The sequence below is a fragment of the Haliotis rufescens genome, unplaced genomic scaffold, assembly GCF_023055435.1.
Source record: "Haliotis rufescens isolate VD_foot unplaced genomic scaffold, xgHalRufe1.0.p SCAF_10, whole genome shotgun sequence".
Classification (NCBI taxonomy): Eukaryota; Metazoa; Mollusca; class Gastropoda; order Lepetellida; family Haliotidae; genus Haliotis; species Haliotis rufescens.
Window position 1 is genome coordinate 2,638,670 of NW_025963780.1, and position 19,133 is coordinate 2,657,802.

Genomic DNA, 19,133 nt, shown 5'->3' on the forward strand with positions numbered 1-19,133 from the left:
CGTGCTTTACGGCACTAATTTCAAACTGGCGACTATGCTTCGAAACACATCTTGACAAATTCTGATTACAAATTTGAAACCTAAACAAAAGAACATTCTGGAATGGCTAATATATGGTCTAGATTGTATGGATTCAGTGGTTAAACCCGTAACTATCGTTTGGAATACCCCGTGTTAAAGTTTTTGACGTTGTATGAATAGAAATCACATTCCGACTGTCACTTTCATGATCTGGTAAGCGACGCTCTGATTGGTCGGATGAAAGGTCGTCTGACGTGACCCCAAATGGGATGTCTTCAGATCTTTGTTTTGCGGTAGCGAGAACTAAGATCTGATTTTAATGAGATTGAACCACATCTTGGTTTAATAAACAAACACTCACATTCTTACATACATCGACGGAGAGACGTAACTTTTTGGCAAATACAATTCAAAGGCATCATTGTGTCTGTATCACACAGCAAAGCATGGAATAACATTTCGCATATTATGCATGAATTCTCTTACAAATATACATTTAAAATATATTCTTAGAACAAAATCAGGAATGAGACAGGTATTGATATGTTTAGTGTTTTGAAAAAATATCGTCACTTTAACTGAGATCATGATAAACTTTGAGTGAACCCTGAAATGCTTAAAACTATGTTACAAATGAACTTAAAAAAGTCCAATTTTTTTTAAAGTCCAAGCTATCTATAATTAATTGCGGGACAAGTTAAAAATATTTTTAAAATGTTTTTGAAAACTTATAGTTGCTATACACTATAAAGTGTAAAATCAATTAAAATGTATGCATCTTTGACAGAATAAGGTCAATTACAAGCACTGATATGATCTTGAAACATGGTCCTTCCATCTTGCTAAGGGTTCTGTTTCACTAAACAAGCTTAGTGGCCCTGACAATCAGTTTATGTTAAGATCCTAAGACACTGGACCTGATCAGTAAGCTTTGACCCAACAATGAAGATAAGTGAACAAAACATGATTTTGTGGATGACGATGAGCTTATGACAAGAAAAACTGATCCGACTTGGAAAGAAGGTCATTTGGCCTTCGCTTCTTTGCTGATCGAGTTGTTCGAGCGAGACGATGGGGAAGAGGCTGCTGAAGGTTGTGGCGCTGGTAGCGCCTGGATGCAAACATAGGCTCTCTTCCGTTGAAGATATCTTTGAGAGGGGGTAGACGGATATTATGTCACCTGGTTGACTGAGGTTGGCCTGGTCGGGTGGCTGGCGATGAGGGCTGGGTAGAGCCTGGGGTGAAGGCGGGGCCCAGGGAGGACGTGCTACTGGTCTGGGAGAGAGATCGTGGGGGGAGGGGGCGTGGCCCCCTCCGAGGCACCTTGGGAAGCTGTGATGTGGAGGCACTGTGACAAGGCAAATGGAGAAGAATCAGTGAGTGAGTGGTTGAGTTTGGTTTTATGCCGCTTTTAGCAATATTCCAGCAATATCACGGCGGGGGACACCAGATTTGGTTGGTTTGTTGTTTAACGCCGCACTCAGCAATATTCCAGCTATATGACGGTGGTCTGTAAATAATCGAGTCTGGACCAGACAATCCAGTGATTGATATCATGAGCATCGATCCACGCAATTGGGATCGATGACATGCATCAACCAAGTCAGCGAGCCTGACCACCCGATCCCGTTAGTCGCCTTTTACGACAAGCATAGTCGCCTTTTACGGCAAGCATGGGTTGCTGAAGACCTATTCTATCCCGGAATCTTCATGGGTCGGGGGACACCAGAAATGGGCTTCACACATTGTACCCATGTCGGGAATCGAACTCGGGTCTTCGGCGTAACCACTAGGCTACCCGACCGCCCCGGAGAAGAATCAGAGTTGGGTTTACAGTGGCTTTGAACATTGTTTCAATTATATCACAGCATGTCACGTTAGATTTTTTATTTAACAAGAAACAAACAAGAATAGGTTTGTTGGATGGTTGGTTTCTTGTTTAACGCCGCACTCAGCAATATTCCAGCTATATGACGACGGTCTGTAAATAATCGAGTCTGGACCAGACAATCAAGAATAGGTTTGAATAAAACATTTATTATAGGGGGTTCAATTTTGGGTAGACCTGCCACGAAGTTTAGGGACTCTTACAACAAGAAATAGAATGTGGGGTCCTTACTGTGGGACTACATAATATAAACAACAGTATGAGTGAGCGAGTATGGTTTTACGCTGCTTTTACCAATATTATGGCAGGGAACACCAGATTTGTTTGTTTGTTGTTTAGCGCCGCACTCAGCTATATTTCAGCTATAAGACGGTGGTCTGTAAATAATCAAATCTGGACCAGACAATCCAGTGATTGACATGAGCATCGATCCACACAACTGGGATACATTGACATTACCTGGAGTTAACACCGTGCAATTACCGAGTTAACACCATGAGATTACCTGGAGATAACACCATGGGATTACCTTGAGTTAACACCATGAAATTACCTTGAGTTAACACCATGAAATGAGCTGGAGTTAACACCATGAGATTACCGAGTTAACACCATAAAATTACCGAGTTAACGCCATGAAATTACCTGGAGTTAATGCCATGAAATTACCTGGAGTTAACACTAATATTTGGAGAAAACATTTACCTCAGTTTTAGATTGCTTTCCAGTTTGTCGTTCTTTGTTGCCGGAGCGCTGTACATGCGGGAGTCGCGGAACGTCATAATGGAGGAATTTGGCGGGTTCCACTACAAAAACACAAACAGCTCAGGTCAAAGTTACGAACATCTAAACAATATTTTCTATATTTGTATACTTATCCTGCATTACACCTTAATGGATTTACTGCTGACCTACAGAACTGTATGAGGTCCAGCTGGGTAATGTGTGAAACAAAAAGTGTGAAACAGGACCCAGGCACAGCACCCACATGACCTTGAAAGTGCTGATGTCACGTGTACTTCATATTACTGCTTGTTACCAGACAGACATGTTGTCCAGCTTTTGGTCTAATTTGTGGTCTTTTTTCTTGCATCAAGGAGAAATGCAGGATAAGTTACCACATATAAAATATTTGTCCGGTGTGGCACTATGCTACGTAGTGTAGATAGGGATGGAAATCAACCAAGAATGTCTACTAGCCCAAACAGCGATAACATTTAGAAATACCCCCCAAACTGTTACCAGCCCTAGGATACCTTTAACATCATCTTCCTGAGGCAAGGGAGTTAAATGACTCTTAAAGTCCACTTTCCACCCCTGTCCAAATAGGCTGGTATTATTTATTGAGTCATATTTTAGATGGACTTATGAGTCTATGCATAGTCCAATCAAAATCGTGTAACAAAATCGGTATCTGGTTCAAAAACTGTCGTGCAGATTTCCCTTGATTGCAAGATGTGCAAAACATGTGCACCGACGACTTGGTGTCAACAGATATTTTCCGAATCTTTTCATGTTTTTGATCAAGGTGCTCATGTGATTTGATGCACTTGGTGATGTAAGACCCGTTTTATCGCAATACAGATCTTGATTATAGATCAGATCGTCTTGACTGGGCACCGCCATTTTTTTTAAAGCCAATCCAAGTAATATAAGAGGTGGTTGGTTGGTTTGTTGTTTAACCTGCACTCAGCAATATTCCAGCTATATGACAGCGGTCTGTAAATAATCGAGTCTGGACCAGACAATCCAGTGATTAATATAATGAGCATTGATCCGCCCAATTGGAATCGATGACATGCATCAACCAAGTCAGCAAACCTGACCAGCTGATCCCGTTAGTCGCCTCTTACAACAAGTATAGTCGCCTTTTACGGCAAGCATATGTTGTTGAAGACCTATTCTACCCCGTATCTTCACGTGTCGATATAAGAGGTGGAATCTGATCGGTCAATAGGAGGGACATAGAAGGGACATAACTTGTAATAGCCACTGGTGGTGCTACGATCAAGCCCAGAAATTCCAGTCTGGTTCGGCAAGGGTGGAAACTGGACTTTTACAGTCAGTTAACAACCTTGCCTCGTGAATATGCTTTAAACATTAACAAAACTGGCATGGGCTGGCGCTAATGTCCATCCCTGGCAGATACAGTATAAGCCTACTACTCCACCTGATGACTGGGACTGTCCGTGGGGTTCTCTAGATGGAGTCCCTCCCCGCAAAATGCCTGCAGCATGGCGATACCTGCAACAAACCATGAGTGAGTGAGTTGGGTTTAACACTGATTTGAACAGCATAACATGACATAGTAGTTAACGTGTGAGGTGATGACGTTTACCACTCTGATGAAAACAATCAGCTGGCAGTATATGGACAACAAGAGTTTGCCACTAACGTGGCTATATCCCCCACCCCTGTTGCAGAATTTATGACATAATTAAATCTAAACAAACCCTAATCCTTTTTAACCGAGGTGGAACTTGTCATGGAAATTGTAAAAAAAGAAGAGTTTGGAACCAAAGTCCATCTTGTTGCTATGGAAACATAAAAAATAAAAATTTCTAAAATTTCTAAATAGCAAAAGGCACCAGTTCAGCATGTACCTGACAGACCTGCAAATTTTGATGAAAAAATATTGAACGGTTTATGAGTTATTCTCCGGAAACAAACCCTACCCTCACAGAACCTAATGGAACCATGGAAACGAAACGTGATGGACGGAGCCCGTTTCTATATTCCCCGCCAACTTTGTTGGGCGGGGGATAATAACGGAAGTGAAGCTTGGATTCCAACTTACAACCAGCAGATCTGAGTGAGTGAGTGAGTGAGGTTTTACGCAGCTTTTAGCAATATTCCAGCAATATCACGGCGGGGGACACCACAAATGGGCTTCACACATTGTATCCATGTCGGGAATCGAACCAGGGTCTTCGGCGTGACGAGCGAAACGCTTTAACCACTAGGCGTCCCGACCGCCCCCCAGCAGATCTGAACATGGCTGAGAGATGCAGCTGGCAACACCTGGTCCACTAGACCACCTCAGAGTCTCAAGAGCTAACATCAGGTATCACGGTGCAACACTCACAAATGTGGGCAACACCAACGTCAATACAGGGATTTTATCTTAAAGGCAAGAACTGGCTTAATGATATTATATAAGATAGCTACACGATAAAACGCAAAGAACAATGGGGAACGAAATGTGGTTTATTTCATGATAAAACATTGTTCTATCATGACGTCATTTCTGGAGATTCGAATATGTGCTCACAACTTGATGACGTCAAATATTGGATGACATTATTTTTGAGAGGGAAGTGTCTAGTAAGTGGTTCCCCACAGATGTAGCTGGGCTACACAGATAAACGTACTGGCTGAACGAATGCATCCAAAAGTGGGACAGATATGACAATCGGTATTAGGAGAAAAGGAGAAATCGACGTGAGAATATGTGTGGAATACCAAATTTGACTAAAATTGACTAATCATGGTCAGACTCTATTCAGGGAGTCATCATTATTAAAATTTGGGGAAATGTTTTTAAAGCTTGTACATTTTATCAACATCCTTAAAGTGAGTGAGTGAGTGAGTGAGTATGGTTTTACGCAGCTTTTAGCAATATTCCAGCAATATCACGGCAGGGGACACGAGGCTACCCGACCGCCCCTACATCCTTAAAGAGGCTGTACATATGTTGATATCTCATATAAGAAATACATGACTCGTGGTCATTGTTTATCGTACAATAAAACACTGCAGGGAGAATAAAACCCCATTTCTTACAAAAAGCCCTGAATTTGTCTTATTCATAATCAAGTCTGCAAAAGTCAAACCAGTTGTAGAAGCCATGAGCCTTCAAACAACGACCAGTAGATCTGAACATGTCTGAAATGCAGATCACATGACCTTTAGAAGCTAACTGATCACAATTGCCAACCATGTGCAGCGAACTTTATGATGATGCAAGCAGTGCCTGAGAACCAAGACTATTTTTTTTAGCCTTGGAGATATCAGGATATCAGTCATAGAATGTTTCTGTAGTTAGTATAGACAGAGAGAGATGGACTGACCTCTCTGTTCCATGCGGTTGAATCTCTGAACCCACTGGTCAAGCAGGAGGTTGTTGTAGCGAGGCTGCTCAAACAGGCGCAGGTACTTGTGAGTCGACGGAGTGGGGAAAATCCGCTGGTACCCTCCCTTCCGACTGTCCTCGTCGATGCATTCCGTCAGAGTTCGCACATCATTGGGCGTCAGAGTGTCCATGATAGTCTGCATTGCTTGCTGGAAACAGGATTGAATGAATGTCGTCAGTTGACTGACTCTGAGAGACTTGGGTTCCGCTTCACAAAGTGATCTTGGAGCTACGACTTACATGTCCCTGTTGAGGCTTAGGAGGAAATATAATCGTAGCGCTACCACTGCTTCATAAAATGGGTTTGTTTGTTTGTTTAAGGCCTCACGCAGCAATATTCCAGTCTGTAAATAATCTAGTCTGGACCAGACAATCCAGTGATTGATATCATGAGCATCGATCCACACAATTGGGATATGATGACATCCATCGATTAAGTCAGTGAGCCTGACACCCGATCCTGTTGGTCGCCTCTTACGACAAGCATAGTTGCTTTTCACGGCAAGCATGGGTTGCTGAAGACCCTATGCTAACCCGCTTGAGCCTTAAAAAAAAGGTTTCTGCTAATAGCACATTCAATTGTAGATTCCAACTCTATCATGAGCATATGTTTATGAATCACTATCAAATATGCAACACATTATGAGGGCATCACTTCACTATTAGATGGATATGTCTGCAAATGTTTGTGAATAAATAGTTTTGGAGTTGGAAACGAGAAGACTGCCTGGCAGGTGATGGACCGACCTCATCCTGGTGTCTCTGACAGTAGTAGGCATGCTTGGTCCGCTCGTCCGGGGCGAACTGCTGCGAGTACAGCCTCTTGTCCATGCAGTAGTCACTTGAGGGGACATGGGCGCTGGAACACACAACACAGATAGATGAACGCTCAATGACACCCACTCCTTTACTCACTGGAAACCGAATGTGAGTGTGTGCTGCGATCTGATTAAATGGAATTTGAAGCCCGGAAATCCTGTGGACTATTCACTACTGATGACATGGATCTTGATATCTTGATAAGTATCATCCATTCCTCAATCCCAAAACTTGAAGAACGCATCGTTCGGTTGATCAATTTATATTAGATCGAACTTTGAGTAAGATTACTTTCTTCCACATTCTAACCAGGGCAGTTCAGTTATAAAAAAGTTCAATTTTATTTACGAAAAATAATTAACAAAAAAGTTCAGTAATCACAGAAGCATGTGCTGTCATCATTCAAGTTTCCTTCATGATGCAATTATGACATAAACATTATGTATTTCGTTGAGAAAATGATCCACTGAAATGTTAACATCTGAAACCTTTGGCTAACCATGCCAATGGCATCGGTTTCAAATGATAATTTTATGTTGAATTTTCATCCTTATAAAATTTGATGAAACCAGAAACACAACTACAGCCTCCTTAATATTTTGGCAGCTGCAGGGTGGTGCCCTCACCTCAAGTCGCAGGAAGCGCTGGAATTGACGTGCGTGATGTCCGTCTTGTCCGGGACCCGGAAGCCGGCAATGTTCATCAAGTCCTTGATCATCTGCCCCTTGATGTTGACATCTAACTGTGAGTTGGAGTGCAGGCTGGCGGGAACAGAGAGAAAACATTGTCATTGTCATTTCCATGGAAACAAAATGTTTGTTGTTTAATGACGCACTCTGCAAAACTACAACTATAAGATGGCAGCCTGTAAATAATCGTGTTTGGACCAGAAAATCCACTGAGACCCCAGGGGCCTGATTTTAACATCAAGTCAGCATCTTATAATGTCTTTAGTCTCACCTGGGTGAGATTCTCTATTATCTCACCTGGGTGAAATTCTCTTTTTATCTCACCTGGGTGAGATTCTCTATTAATCTCACCTGGGGGAGATTCTCTATTTATCTCTCCTGGGTGAAATTCTCTATTTATCTCACCTGGGGGAGATTCTCCATTTATCTTACCTGGGTGAAATTCTCTTTTTATCTCACCTGGGGGAGATTCTCTAATTATCTCACCTGGGTGAAATTCTCTATTTATCTCACCTGGATGAGATTTCTATTTATCTCACCGGGGTGAGATTCTCTATTTATCTCCTGGGTGAGATTCTCTATTCATCTCACCTGGGGAGATTGTCTATTTATCTCACTTGGGGGAGATTCTCTATTTATCTCACCTGGGTGAAATTCTCTATTCATCTCACCTGGGTGAGATTCTCTATTAATCTCACCTCGGGGAGATTCTCTATCTATCTCACCTGGGGGAGATTCTCTATTCATCTCACCTGGGGGAGATTCTCTATTTATCTCACCTGAGTGAGATTTTCTATTTATCTCACCTGGAGGAGATTCTCTACTTATCTCACCTGGAGGAGATTCTCTATTTATCTCACCTGAGTGAGATTTTCTATTTATCTCACCTGGAGGAGATTCTCTATTTATCTCACCTGGGGGAGATGTTGACCTCCAGGATCCAGGGCTTGAGGTGATCATCAAGCAGGATGTCAAAACCAAACAGCTCGTGGACACAGTATCGACTCCGCACATTCGACTTGATCATGCTGTTGATAGGCGCTTCTGAGCTACAGGAACAAAATAAAGTCAGCACTACAACTCAAACTTGATACAAGCTCAGGTAACCAAGGTAACTGGCCTGCTGGCAGTACTTACTGACCACTGTATTGGATCAAGCACCAGATCTAAGATCTAACTTAAGGTTTTCCTCTTCAGCACTTGAATCTAAAGACCCCTTAAGTCTTGAATATTAGGACTAGAACAAGTAGCTCATGATATGTAAAAATGCAATAGATTTGAACTTGATAGCTGTTAGTGGCCTCATCGCTCCATGCCAAAAGGGCATGGAGACATGCTGATAGCCATGCCCACCATACTCCAACAGGATTCAGCTATAATGACCAGTCAATCCTCGTTTTAGTCCTCGTAATGAACGAATGCACTACCCTTGGGCCTGACAAATCAGTGGTTGATAGCATGAGCACCGGTTCACGCCACTGATCACCTGATTGTCATGTTAGTCTGCTGTTTGTGGCAGAATAGGGTGCCAAGGAGGTTTTTATTAACATCACATTCAAGATGATTGCACTTCTATAGGGACAGGTCAACAAGTCCTTGCTTTAGCCCCTTAATGCCAAGCATCTGGCAGGGTAACAACAAGTACCATCTCTTGACGTCTTTATGTATGATGCGGCCAGGGATTTGCCCCACGACCTTCCGATCTCCGCTCTGCCACTAGAGTGAGTGAGTGAGTTAGAATGTAACGTCACATTTCAGCCATATCGTGACGAGAACTGAGACATAATAAACAGATTTATATTGAAGAAAAACCTGTCAGAGAAGGACAGTAGAATAACTAGAGTATCACAGTTTCGAGAAGGTTTAAAAGAATATAATTTCAATCAACAATACAATATAAAGATGGGCTACAGATCGCCAGCAACCAAAGGAAGGCCACCTTATCTACCACTAGACCAAGGAGGCGGTCCTCACCTGAATGTGTGTGAGTGAGTGAGTGAGTGAGTGAGTGAGTGAGTGAGTGAGTGAGGCAGGTGAGGTGAAATTGGGTTTAACGTCGCGTCCAAGATTATTGCACTTTTATAGCGACGGGCATGTATGTTTGTGTGGCTGCTTGTACTAGTCCGGACTGATGCCGATTTATAGTGCTAGCTCACTGAGATACCATGCCGCAGTTTAACATGAATATCCCACTCAGACACAGTATACTGACTCCGAGCCGACCAGTCCTTGTTTTAGCCCCTTAATGCCGAGTGCCAGACAGGGTAACAACAAGTACCATCTTTTAACGTCTTTTGGTATGGCGCGGCCGGGGATCGAACCAAGACCTTCTGCTCTCCAGGCGGACGCTCTACCACTAGACCACGGAGGCGTTGAGTGAGAGAGTGAGTGTGAGAGAGAGAGAGAGAGAGAGAGAGAGAGAGAGAGAGAGAGAGAGGAGAGAGAGAGAGAGAGAGAGAGAGAGAGAGAGAGAGAGAGAGAGAGAGAGAGTGAGTGAGCGAGCAAGTGATAGGCACATCTCAACATGTGGTTGATATTGGAGGAAAGGCCAAAGTGCTCCTGGTCTAAGACTGTAGTGGAACCCACGAGCAGGGATGGATGTACAGGCTCACCTGATGATGGTCTTGACCACCAGGTCCTTGACGCTGTCCCAGATCCCCACCGTGTTGATCCCCTGTCTCTTCAGGTAGTTCCACAGCGCCTTCAGACTCCTGCAACATCAACACAACTGGCATCAGTAAACAAGTTTGTTGTCTTTTTAGGCTAAAAAAAATAGTCTTGGTTCGCAGGCACTGCCCACATTATCATCAAGTTCATTGCACGTTTCATTTTTGTTTCCATTTTCTTTCTTTTTTGTGCATTGTGTTTAAGTATTAGGATTTTTATATTTTTTTGAAAATGGAAATAAAAACAAAACGGGCGGCAGACTTTATGATGATGCTGGTGGTGCCTGAGAACCAAGACTATTCTTTTTTTTAAGCCTTAGTTAATTTGTTGTTAACGCCAAACTCCAGTATTCAAGCGACATTATGGCGGTCTTTAGATAATTGAGTGTGAGAAAAAACAGGAACTGATATTGTGAGCAGTGTCTATGCCCATCAGGGTATGGTGACACACTATCAACCAGTCACCAAGACTTACCACCCAATCCACTTTCATGCCTCTCACAAGAAGCACAGGATCCTGGGGACTTATTCTCTCTTTCACTTCACCAGGACTTCCAGCTTAAGAACATTAATAGTCCATTTGTATTGCTCTTTTTCCATGCTAGACATCATGCCCAAAACATACCCTTACTACCCTGGTCAATGGATCAGTCTGCACAAGATCTCAACTCTCAGCTCCCTGGGGAGTATACAACCGAAGCTGCCTGTGCAGCTCTACAAGGTTAACAGTCACACTACCATCTCATTCTACCAGGTACCCATTCAGTGCTGGGTGAACAGAGGTATATCTTGACCAAAGTCACTTGTCTAGACACCATGTGCTACATGTGTGCTTCAATGTGGGGCAGGACCGAAGCCTTAAATACTAGGGCTGGGACGAGTCCAAATTTACTACCCGGGTATCCGACCTCCTATTACCCGACCCTACCCGGGTACCTGCTGCAGGTCTCAAGAGTTGGGAACAAAATGTCTGATTGGGAATTGATTTGCCGCAGCCCTGGCCAAAACTATTTAGACACATGTATCAAACAATCAGATCATGCTTACACGGAAGTTGACGGAAGCGTTTTTCTTTTCTCGAACATATGCAATTCAAAAGGAATGTGTGCATTGTTAGAAAAGAAATGCGAACATCAGTGACTTGTAGTGTAACCACTGAGCTTGTGAGTTTTTGTCATTAAACAATATATCACATGAATAACCAAGGGTCTGGGTAGTCCTGTGGGTACCCAGGTCCTACTCAGGACCCACCTGACCCGAGTATGTGAGTTACCCGTTCCAGCCCAACTAGATACTCTCAGGGGAAAGCATGTGGGAAAATCAAACCCAGATCTTTGGTGGGACGACTGAACACTGTGACCACTCACCACTTGTGACCCTGGCACACGGAGTCATCAGCGTTGCTGACGTATTCCGTGTTCTTCTTGTTGACGCTGTAGTTGGTGAGATGCATGAACTTGTTGCTCAGCGACTTCATGGAGGAAGAGTACCTGCAAGAGTGAGTGAGTGAGTGAGTGAGTGAGTGAGTGAGTGAGTGAGTGAGTGAGAGAGATTTATCAGCACATCCTAAGTGATGCTGGTCTCATCATCCCGAGACAAGGGAGTAAACTGACAAATATTCATGAAAATGTCAAACACAATAGTGAGTGAGTGAGGGTCGGTTAAATTCATCAAATGAGAAAATGTGAAATTAATACACACAAAAGGGCCGTTCTCTGGAAAAAGTACGCCGCTTTTAGCAATATTCCAGCAAAATCACGGAAGGGGAATTGAAACCGGGTCTTCAGTGTGACGAGCGAATGCTTAAATCACTAGGCCACCCGACCACCCTGTCAAACACAATAGTACTACATAACTGAACATAATTACCCAATGTAGCCTTTTCAGCTAGTGTGCCTAAATATCTTTATATTCTGTATTTACAGTTTGAATGCAGCCTTCACATAAACTCCACTGCAGTGAATAATGCACAAAACTGCAACATCACTGCAGTAAACTTATGCGACATCTGACACTTTGGGGGCCAGTACAAGTAGAAAAAAAATCCTTCTCCATGGTTTAAAAATACCCAATAGACTGGAACCAAGGGAATAAAATATATTCAATACCCAAGAAATCTTATAGACAATGTGGAGGCACGGGTGGCCCAGTCGTCTAAGGTGCCGCGATTCGCTGTGCAGAGTTGCTTCCCTTGGGCACGCCAGAAACCTATGATTGTGGGTTCGAATCCCGGTTCGCCCTGAATATTTTTCTAAGTTTGTCAGCACCATACCCGTTTTACCGAAGTGGTGAACGTCTGAGACCTGCTTCACTTCGGGCTTTCCTCCCACATTAAACTGATACGCTTTGATATAACTGGAATACTGTTAAAAGCGGCGTTAAACACAACTCACTCAATTAGACTCACAAAGACTATGATTGAGGAGCAGAAAATTTGGAAACCCTCGGACATGTTGGAAACAGATAACTTAAGTACAGTCAACTCATTTTAACTGTTTGGAAACTACAAAATCTTTCAAGTTACTCACTTGCAAGAAGCGAATCGTGCGAGGCCATCTTCAAATATGTAGATTCTGAGTGGATCATAGCAGCTGACATACACATATACACGCATGTCGAACTTGCTGTCGTTGATCAGGTATGGTCTTCCCAAATATCTGGAACAACAACATGACGCTGTTTCATGCAACATAACAACAAAACAAGTGCATTTAAAATGCGCCAGATTCCATTCACCAAGTTGATGCTCATAGCGATACACTATTATTACCCCGGTCAATTGATCAGTGAGCACTCGATTTTCATGCAAGCATGTTTGTTTGTTTGTTTCTTGTTCAACGCCGCACACAGCAATATTCCAGCTATAAAACAGCAGTCTGTAAATAATCGAGTCTGGACCAGACAATACAGTGATTGACAGACAACATGAGCATCGATCCACGCTATTGGGATCAATGACATGCATCAGCCAAGTCAGCGAGCCTGACCACCCAATCCTGTTAATTGCCTCTTACGACAAACATTGTCGCCTTTTGCGGGTTTCTGGAGACCTATTCGAACCTGGATCTTCACAGGTTCATGCAAGCATGACTGAAATTACCAGGACAGACACCATGATTAGAAATCCCCCCACAATATACACTCAGCAATACTCCAGGAGTATGATGGCAGCCAGTAAATATCAAGTCTTGGTGAGACGCAATCAACAAATTCACCGAGCCTGACACCCAATCCGTTAAGCGGCTCCTGATGACCTGTGTAGTTGCTGGAGACTGTTCTAACCAGGAATCCCTACAGGGGCTTCAGCAATGAAGCAAGCAGAATCACTAATAAATGCCTTTCCCTTGACCAAAACGGTAGGTTTAAGTTTCATCTGTACTATCATGGGATTTGCTGTTTTCATAAAACCTAAAATATTTTCTTTTAAAACAGTGCCCTATTGCTTATCTTTGAACATGCTAACACAAAGATGCATCTTGGCATGGCCTGCTAGTCTGATTGTGTTGTGTTAAAGCTTTGCTTTGGGTATAGTTTCAGTTTTTAAGTATAATTTCAGGCTTATTATGGAATACCCTCACGTCTTATCACTGTAAGGGCAAGTTAATGCTTCAGGTTATGTTGTATACCTGGTTAAACTAACATAATAAATAATTCTTCTCCGACTGCAACATTGATTGGCATTTTCTTTTCATAATAAGGCTTCAGGAGCAACAAACTACTTTCTTGCACAACTAGTAATGGATAGTTGACAGTGAAGAGGACTTCTGTTGAAAGTCAAAAGATTTTTATGGTGTGATGACAGCCAAAATAGTGGATTTATGTTTGTTTGTTGTTTAACGCCACACTCAGCAATATTCCAGCTACATGACGGCGGTCTGTAAATAATCGAGTCTGGACCAAAAAAAACAGTGATTGACATGCATCAACCAAGTCACCAAGCCTGACCACCCCACCTCTTACGACAAGCATAGTCGCCTTTTACGGCTGGGTTGCTGAAGACCTATTCTACCCCGGATCTTCATGAGTCACAAGATTTATGGCAGTGATGTTATAGAGGTAGGATATTCGCAGGAATTACAGCCTTCCACTAAACAGGTAATGGTGTCTGTCGAGTGTACTCTCACCTCTGCACTATGACCGGCCGCCGGCGGGGGATCTGCGTCCACTTGTGTATCACCTTGATGCCGATGCCACGCGCTGATGCAGGCTGGGAACACAAGACGTATTGCTTGTAATGTCGTCAGCAATTTACTGTACGATAATATTCAGGGTAAATGAGAGAATTTTGTATGAGTGCCGTCAGCCATAGGCTCGTTGTGTCCCATTTCCATGACTACCCACCGGTTTGATGATCCACTTCTGTTTGCTGCCCCCATCCTCCCAAGCCCTCTTCAGCAGCTTCAGATCCTGTGGCAGCACGTAGGTCTGTGGGAAGAAGCCGAACTCCCTCTTGCCGAAATGCACCTGCATCTTGGAGAGATTCCTCCATAGTCTGTCCTTGCGGCCGATTTGGAAAGAGCCGGGGAAATGGTTCAACTGGAAGTCAGAGGTACAACAGATATCACCAGGGAGTTACGTGTTGTTGTTTTTTCGGGTTCAAGGGACTCAGCCTTTGATAGGAGTCAGGTTAAAATATGGAAACCACAAGCTGCAAAATGGGGGTTCCAGCATCAAAAATTGAATTCAGTACTCTACAAGAGACAAACGACTGCACATGCAAAGAGGCTGTTTGTTGAAAATAGACAGGACCAAATGTCTGTTGTTTGTTCAAATGATTATGTACAGAAATTAATTTTACATGGTACCAAATTATGAAACAGCAGCATTCATTCCTGAAATGCACACAAATTTTCTGTATCCCAGTGGATGCTCTTTGTATTGTTTTGCACCCTACTTAAAATTTTATGTGTTAAGGATGCAGAATTTTGAATTCAGTAAGTCCCTGTGTCATAAAGCTGCATGACCACATTGGTTCTGAGGCAATATGTTGGGTTGGTTGGTTGGATGGTTTGTTGTTTTACGCCACACTCAGCAATATTCAAGCTATATGACGGCGGTCTGTAAATAATCAAGTCTGGACCAGACAATCCAGTGATTGATATCATGAGCATCGATCCACACAATTGGGATCGATGACATGCATCAACCAAGTCAGCAAGCCTGACCACACGATCCCGTTAGTCACCTCTTACGACAAGCCGAGTCGCCTTTTACGGCAAGCATGGGTTCCTGAAGACCTATTCTACCCCGGAATCTTCACCAGTCCAATATGTTGGGAAACATTGGTACAATTTCTAGGTTTTACTACAGAGGGCAGGCTTACTACAACATCATGTGCATGCATCTATCACAATGATAAGGAAAGATGGTCAGAGTTCATGAAGTACAAAAATGCCAACACTTATTTTGTAGAATCCGTGGGACATCCACATGCTACAGTAACAATCTCTACGTATCCATCATGAGTTGGATTGTTAAGAACATCTGATTATGACTTCCTGTAACCTCGGCCCATGGCAGAGAAAGGAAAACAAATTGTTTCCCACAGGAAGACAGTATGCCTGTTGCTAAAAACTCCTGGACTTACTTTCTGATATTCTCGGATGGCCTTGAATCCCTGAGATTTCATATGCTTCCCAAAACATCCCAACCAGTCATGGTTTTCTGAAACAGAAACATTATCTTTAGACTTTCTTCATTTCTCAAGTCTGAAAGTAACAACCAAGAATACAACTGGCACACATGTAAGTTCACAAAACACTGCACTGCAGCGGTCAGATTAAGGGGGTCCGGAGTGTCCTGGACGTATCCCCCAAGGGTATTTGACCCCTTGACTCCATGCCTCATTTCAAACAATGATAGTGATAATAATAATAAGAAGAATGAGAAGAAGAAGAAGAAGAAGAAGAAGAAGAGTGAGTGAGTGAGTGAGTGAGTGAGTGAGTGAGTGAGTGAGTGAGTGAGTGAGTGAGTGAGTGAGTGAGTGAGTGAGTGAGTATGGTTTTACGCCGCTTTTAGCACTATTCCAGCAATATCACGGCGGGGGACACCAGAAATGGGCTTAAAACAATGTACCCATGTCGGGAATCGAACCCGGGTCTTCAGCGTGACGAGTGAACGCTTTAACCACTAGGCTACCCAACCGCCCCAAGAAGAAGAAGAAGAAGAAGACAGCGTTATCACTATCCCCAGCGATGGGGCACATAAGAGTTGTTTTTTCTATATAGTAGTGAATACATAAAAAATAGAGTCCTATAAAGCCTTTAGAAAAGAAAAGTACCAGGGTCGGTTCAATTCATCAGAAAAAATGAATAAAAGTGAAATTAATACACACGAAAGGGGAAAGTACTTCACAGCACCTATTCTTGAGTGGGTGAGTGAGTGAGTATGGTTGACGCCACTTTTAGCAATATTCCAGCAATATCACAGGTGGGGACATCAACACTGGGCTTCACACATTGTGTTCAATGGAGGCACTTGACAGCAAGACATGAGAGCTGGAACGTGTACCGTGTGCCGCAAGCTGTCACTCTGATGGTCTTACTTTTTGTTATTCGAAAGCCGATCCTGGAAAGTGCTGACTTGACAATATTAGGTGTGATGGGGCTCATCCGCCACTTGAGCAGCTTTCTGATATCCCAGGGCAGTTGTTCAACTGAAACATCAACGCGAGAGCTTACATCCTCAATTCATAATTTCAGCTAAAATCCTGCATATGCATACAGTTGAAAAAATGTCTGAATTCTGAGCTACAGATATATATTTGCATAAAATAAGCCCTCACCCCACCCACACAAGAAAATATTCAATACCCAATTACTTTCAATTAACTCGCTGTATACCCAATTAAGCTTTTTCAGCATGCGTACAAAGGAACTTATTTCCAAAACACAATTACGAGCTAATTTACTTTCCAAGTTAAGCCTATATATTTAGAACTGTTACATATGTTACATACACCTAAAACATTTTATTTCATTTTTTTTTTAAATCTTAAAATGTTCACTAACTTTTGGAAAAACACAATAGAGTGATAAATAGATGAGGAAAAATCTAATAACCCAATTAAGATAGAAACCCTATAGTAAAAACTCAATTGCTCAAAATGTTATCTGGAGCTCTGTGAATATATATCAAGCATTATCTACAAAAACTCAAGAAAATTATTTTGCCTTTAGATAGCCACTATTAGCAATATTCCAGGCACATAAATTGGCTTCACACATTTTACCAATGTTGAAAATCAAACAATCATGAAGTTTGTGTATTTAAACTTTGTTTTACTTGAAAACTAAGATCGTACCTTTCTCTCCTTCAGACACAAAGTTGATGGTTGGAGGGATGTTAGGAAAGAGGGACGGTCGAAGAGCAGGCTTCGGTTGGGAATCACTTGTTGAGGCTGTGACTGGACGGAGAAACGTCTTCTGTCGTTCCTCGGACACATGGGCTGGTCTATTTGAGGTGAGGCTGGTTGTGGGACGTTTGTTTGAACGGAAACTGCGAGTTGAATGTCTTGATAGGCTGCTGGCAACCGAGAAGCCATCAGATTCCCCTGGAATATAACAAGAGTGAGTGAGTGAGTGAGTGAGTGATCCTTGGTAAGAGAGGTGGGAAGGGTGGTGGATGAGGGATGTGATGGGTTTGTAGGGTGTGTGTGAGGGTGTGATGGTGTGAGGTGTGTGATGTGAGGTTGTGAGGTGTGAGGGTGTGAGGGGTGTGAGGTGTGTGATGTGAGGTGTGTGATGTGAGGGTGTGATGGTGTGAGGTGTGATGGTGTGAGGTGTGTGATGGTGTGAGGTGTGAGGGGTGTGTGTGAGCGTGTGATGGTGTGAGGTGTGTGATGTGAGGTGTGATGTGAGGTGTGTGATGTGAGGGTGTGATGGTGTGAGGTGTAAGGTGTGAGGGTTGTGAGGGTGTGAGGTGTGATGTTGTGAGGTGTGAGGTGTAAGGTGTGATGGTGTGATGGTGTGAGGTGTGATTGTGTGAGGGTGTGAGGAATGTTAAGCAGGAGCTGCACATGGTCATGGGTATAGAGCTGACACAGCCAAACACAATTTACATATTTTCACCCACTAAACAGATATTTAGTTTTATCCCTATCCAAGCCATTGGCAGCCTATTCATATTTCAGTTAGAATTCTTCAAAAGGTTTAATTTGTCTTGAGAGAAGCCAGGAACGAGTTCATTTCTTGGGACATGCAGGTCAACACCAACACAAGAGATATTTACACAGATTAACAATTCCTTACAATTCCTGGACAATGACAAAAGTTCTGAAGACTTTTAAGATGAAAAAGCAATTTATCTTGTCTATCAACCTACCTTCAATGTCGGAGCCCACGCAGTCGTCGTCAAGCCCATCAATACCGTCATCTTCTTCGTCAAGATCATCATCGTAGCTTGCTTCACCATCACCGGGAAGACGTTCACTGTAAACAAGAAGTCTCAGATCAGCATTCTACAAGAGAATATTTTCTAACATGCATAAATATTTTGGATGTGGTATATAGTGATATGACTGATATCCATGCATCAACAAATTTTTAATGTCGACACTGTATCAATACAAATAAATATTGATATCATTCACATTTGTTAACATTACCTGATTACCATGGTTAAGATAGACAATAAGAAAGCAGAAAGTTCAATTTCAGTTCAATATTTAGCATTGGGTTAACATTGTTAACTTATTGCAGACGTATTTATATAGGAAATTTCTGCAGAATACTAATGGTGATAGTAATCAATATATTGATATACCAAAATACTTTTGAGTCGATATAATGATACAACACATTCCAATCAATGACATCCTAATAGTGAGTGAGTGAGTATGGTTTTATGCAGCTTTTAGCAATATTCCAGCATGCTTAAAGCATTCACTCGTCACGCTGAAGATCGGGGTTCAATTCCTG

At 42.6% G+C, this 19,133-nt stretch overlaps 1 protein-coding gene across 1 annotated transcript in view; it reads right to left on the reverse strand.

The window, feature by feature from the left end:
• Positions 1-269: 269 nt before the first annotated feature.
• The window catches only part of LOC124145450 (tubulin monoglutamylase TTLL4-like), a 48,938-nt gene continuing 30,074 nt past the window's right edge, over positions 270-19,133 (reverse strand). The window contains exons 3-18 of the mRNA XM_046515214.2: positions 18,538-18,644; positions 17,519-17,767; positions 16,760-16,870; positions 15,803-15,879; positions 14,557-14,751; positions 14,340-14,422; positions 12,744-12,872; positions 11,583-11,705; positions 10,162-10,260; positions 8,464-8,598; positions 7,487-7,621; positions 6,789-6,900; positions 5,980-6,190; positions 4,080-4,153; positions 2,615-2,715; positions 270-1,369 (exon numbers count right to left, since the gene is read on the reverse strand). Of these exons, the coding sequence (XP_046371170.2) occupies positions 1,198-1,369; positions 2,615-2,715; positions 4,080-4,153; positions 5,980-6,190; positions 6,789-6,900; positions 7,487-7,621; positions 8,464-8,598; positions 10,162-10,260; positions 11,583-11,705; positions 12,744-12,872; positions 14,340-14,422; positions 14,557-14,751; positions 15,803-15,879; positions 16,760-16,870; positions 17,519-17,767; positions 18,538-18,644 (2,113 nt within the window). The 3' untranslated portion in view covers positions 270-1,197. The remainder of the gene's footprint in view (positions 1,370-2,614; positions 2,716-4,079; positions 4,154-5,979; positions 6,191-6,788; positions 6,901-7,486; positions 7,622-8,463; positions 8,599-10,161; positions 10,261-11,582; positions 11,706-12,743; positions 12,873-14,339; positions 14,423-14,556; positions 14,752-15,802; positions 15,880-16,759; positions 16,871-17,518; positions 17,768-18,537; positions 18,645-19,133) is intronic.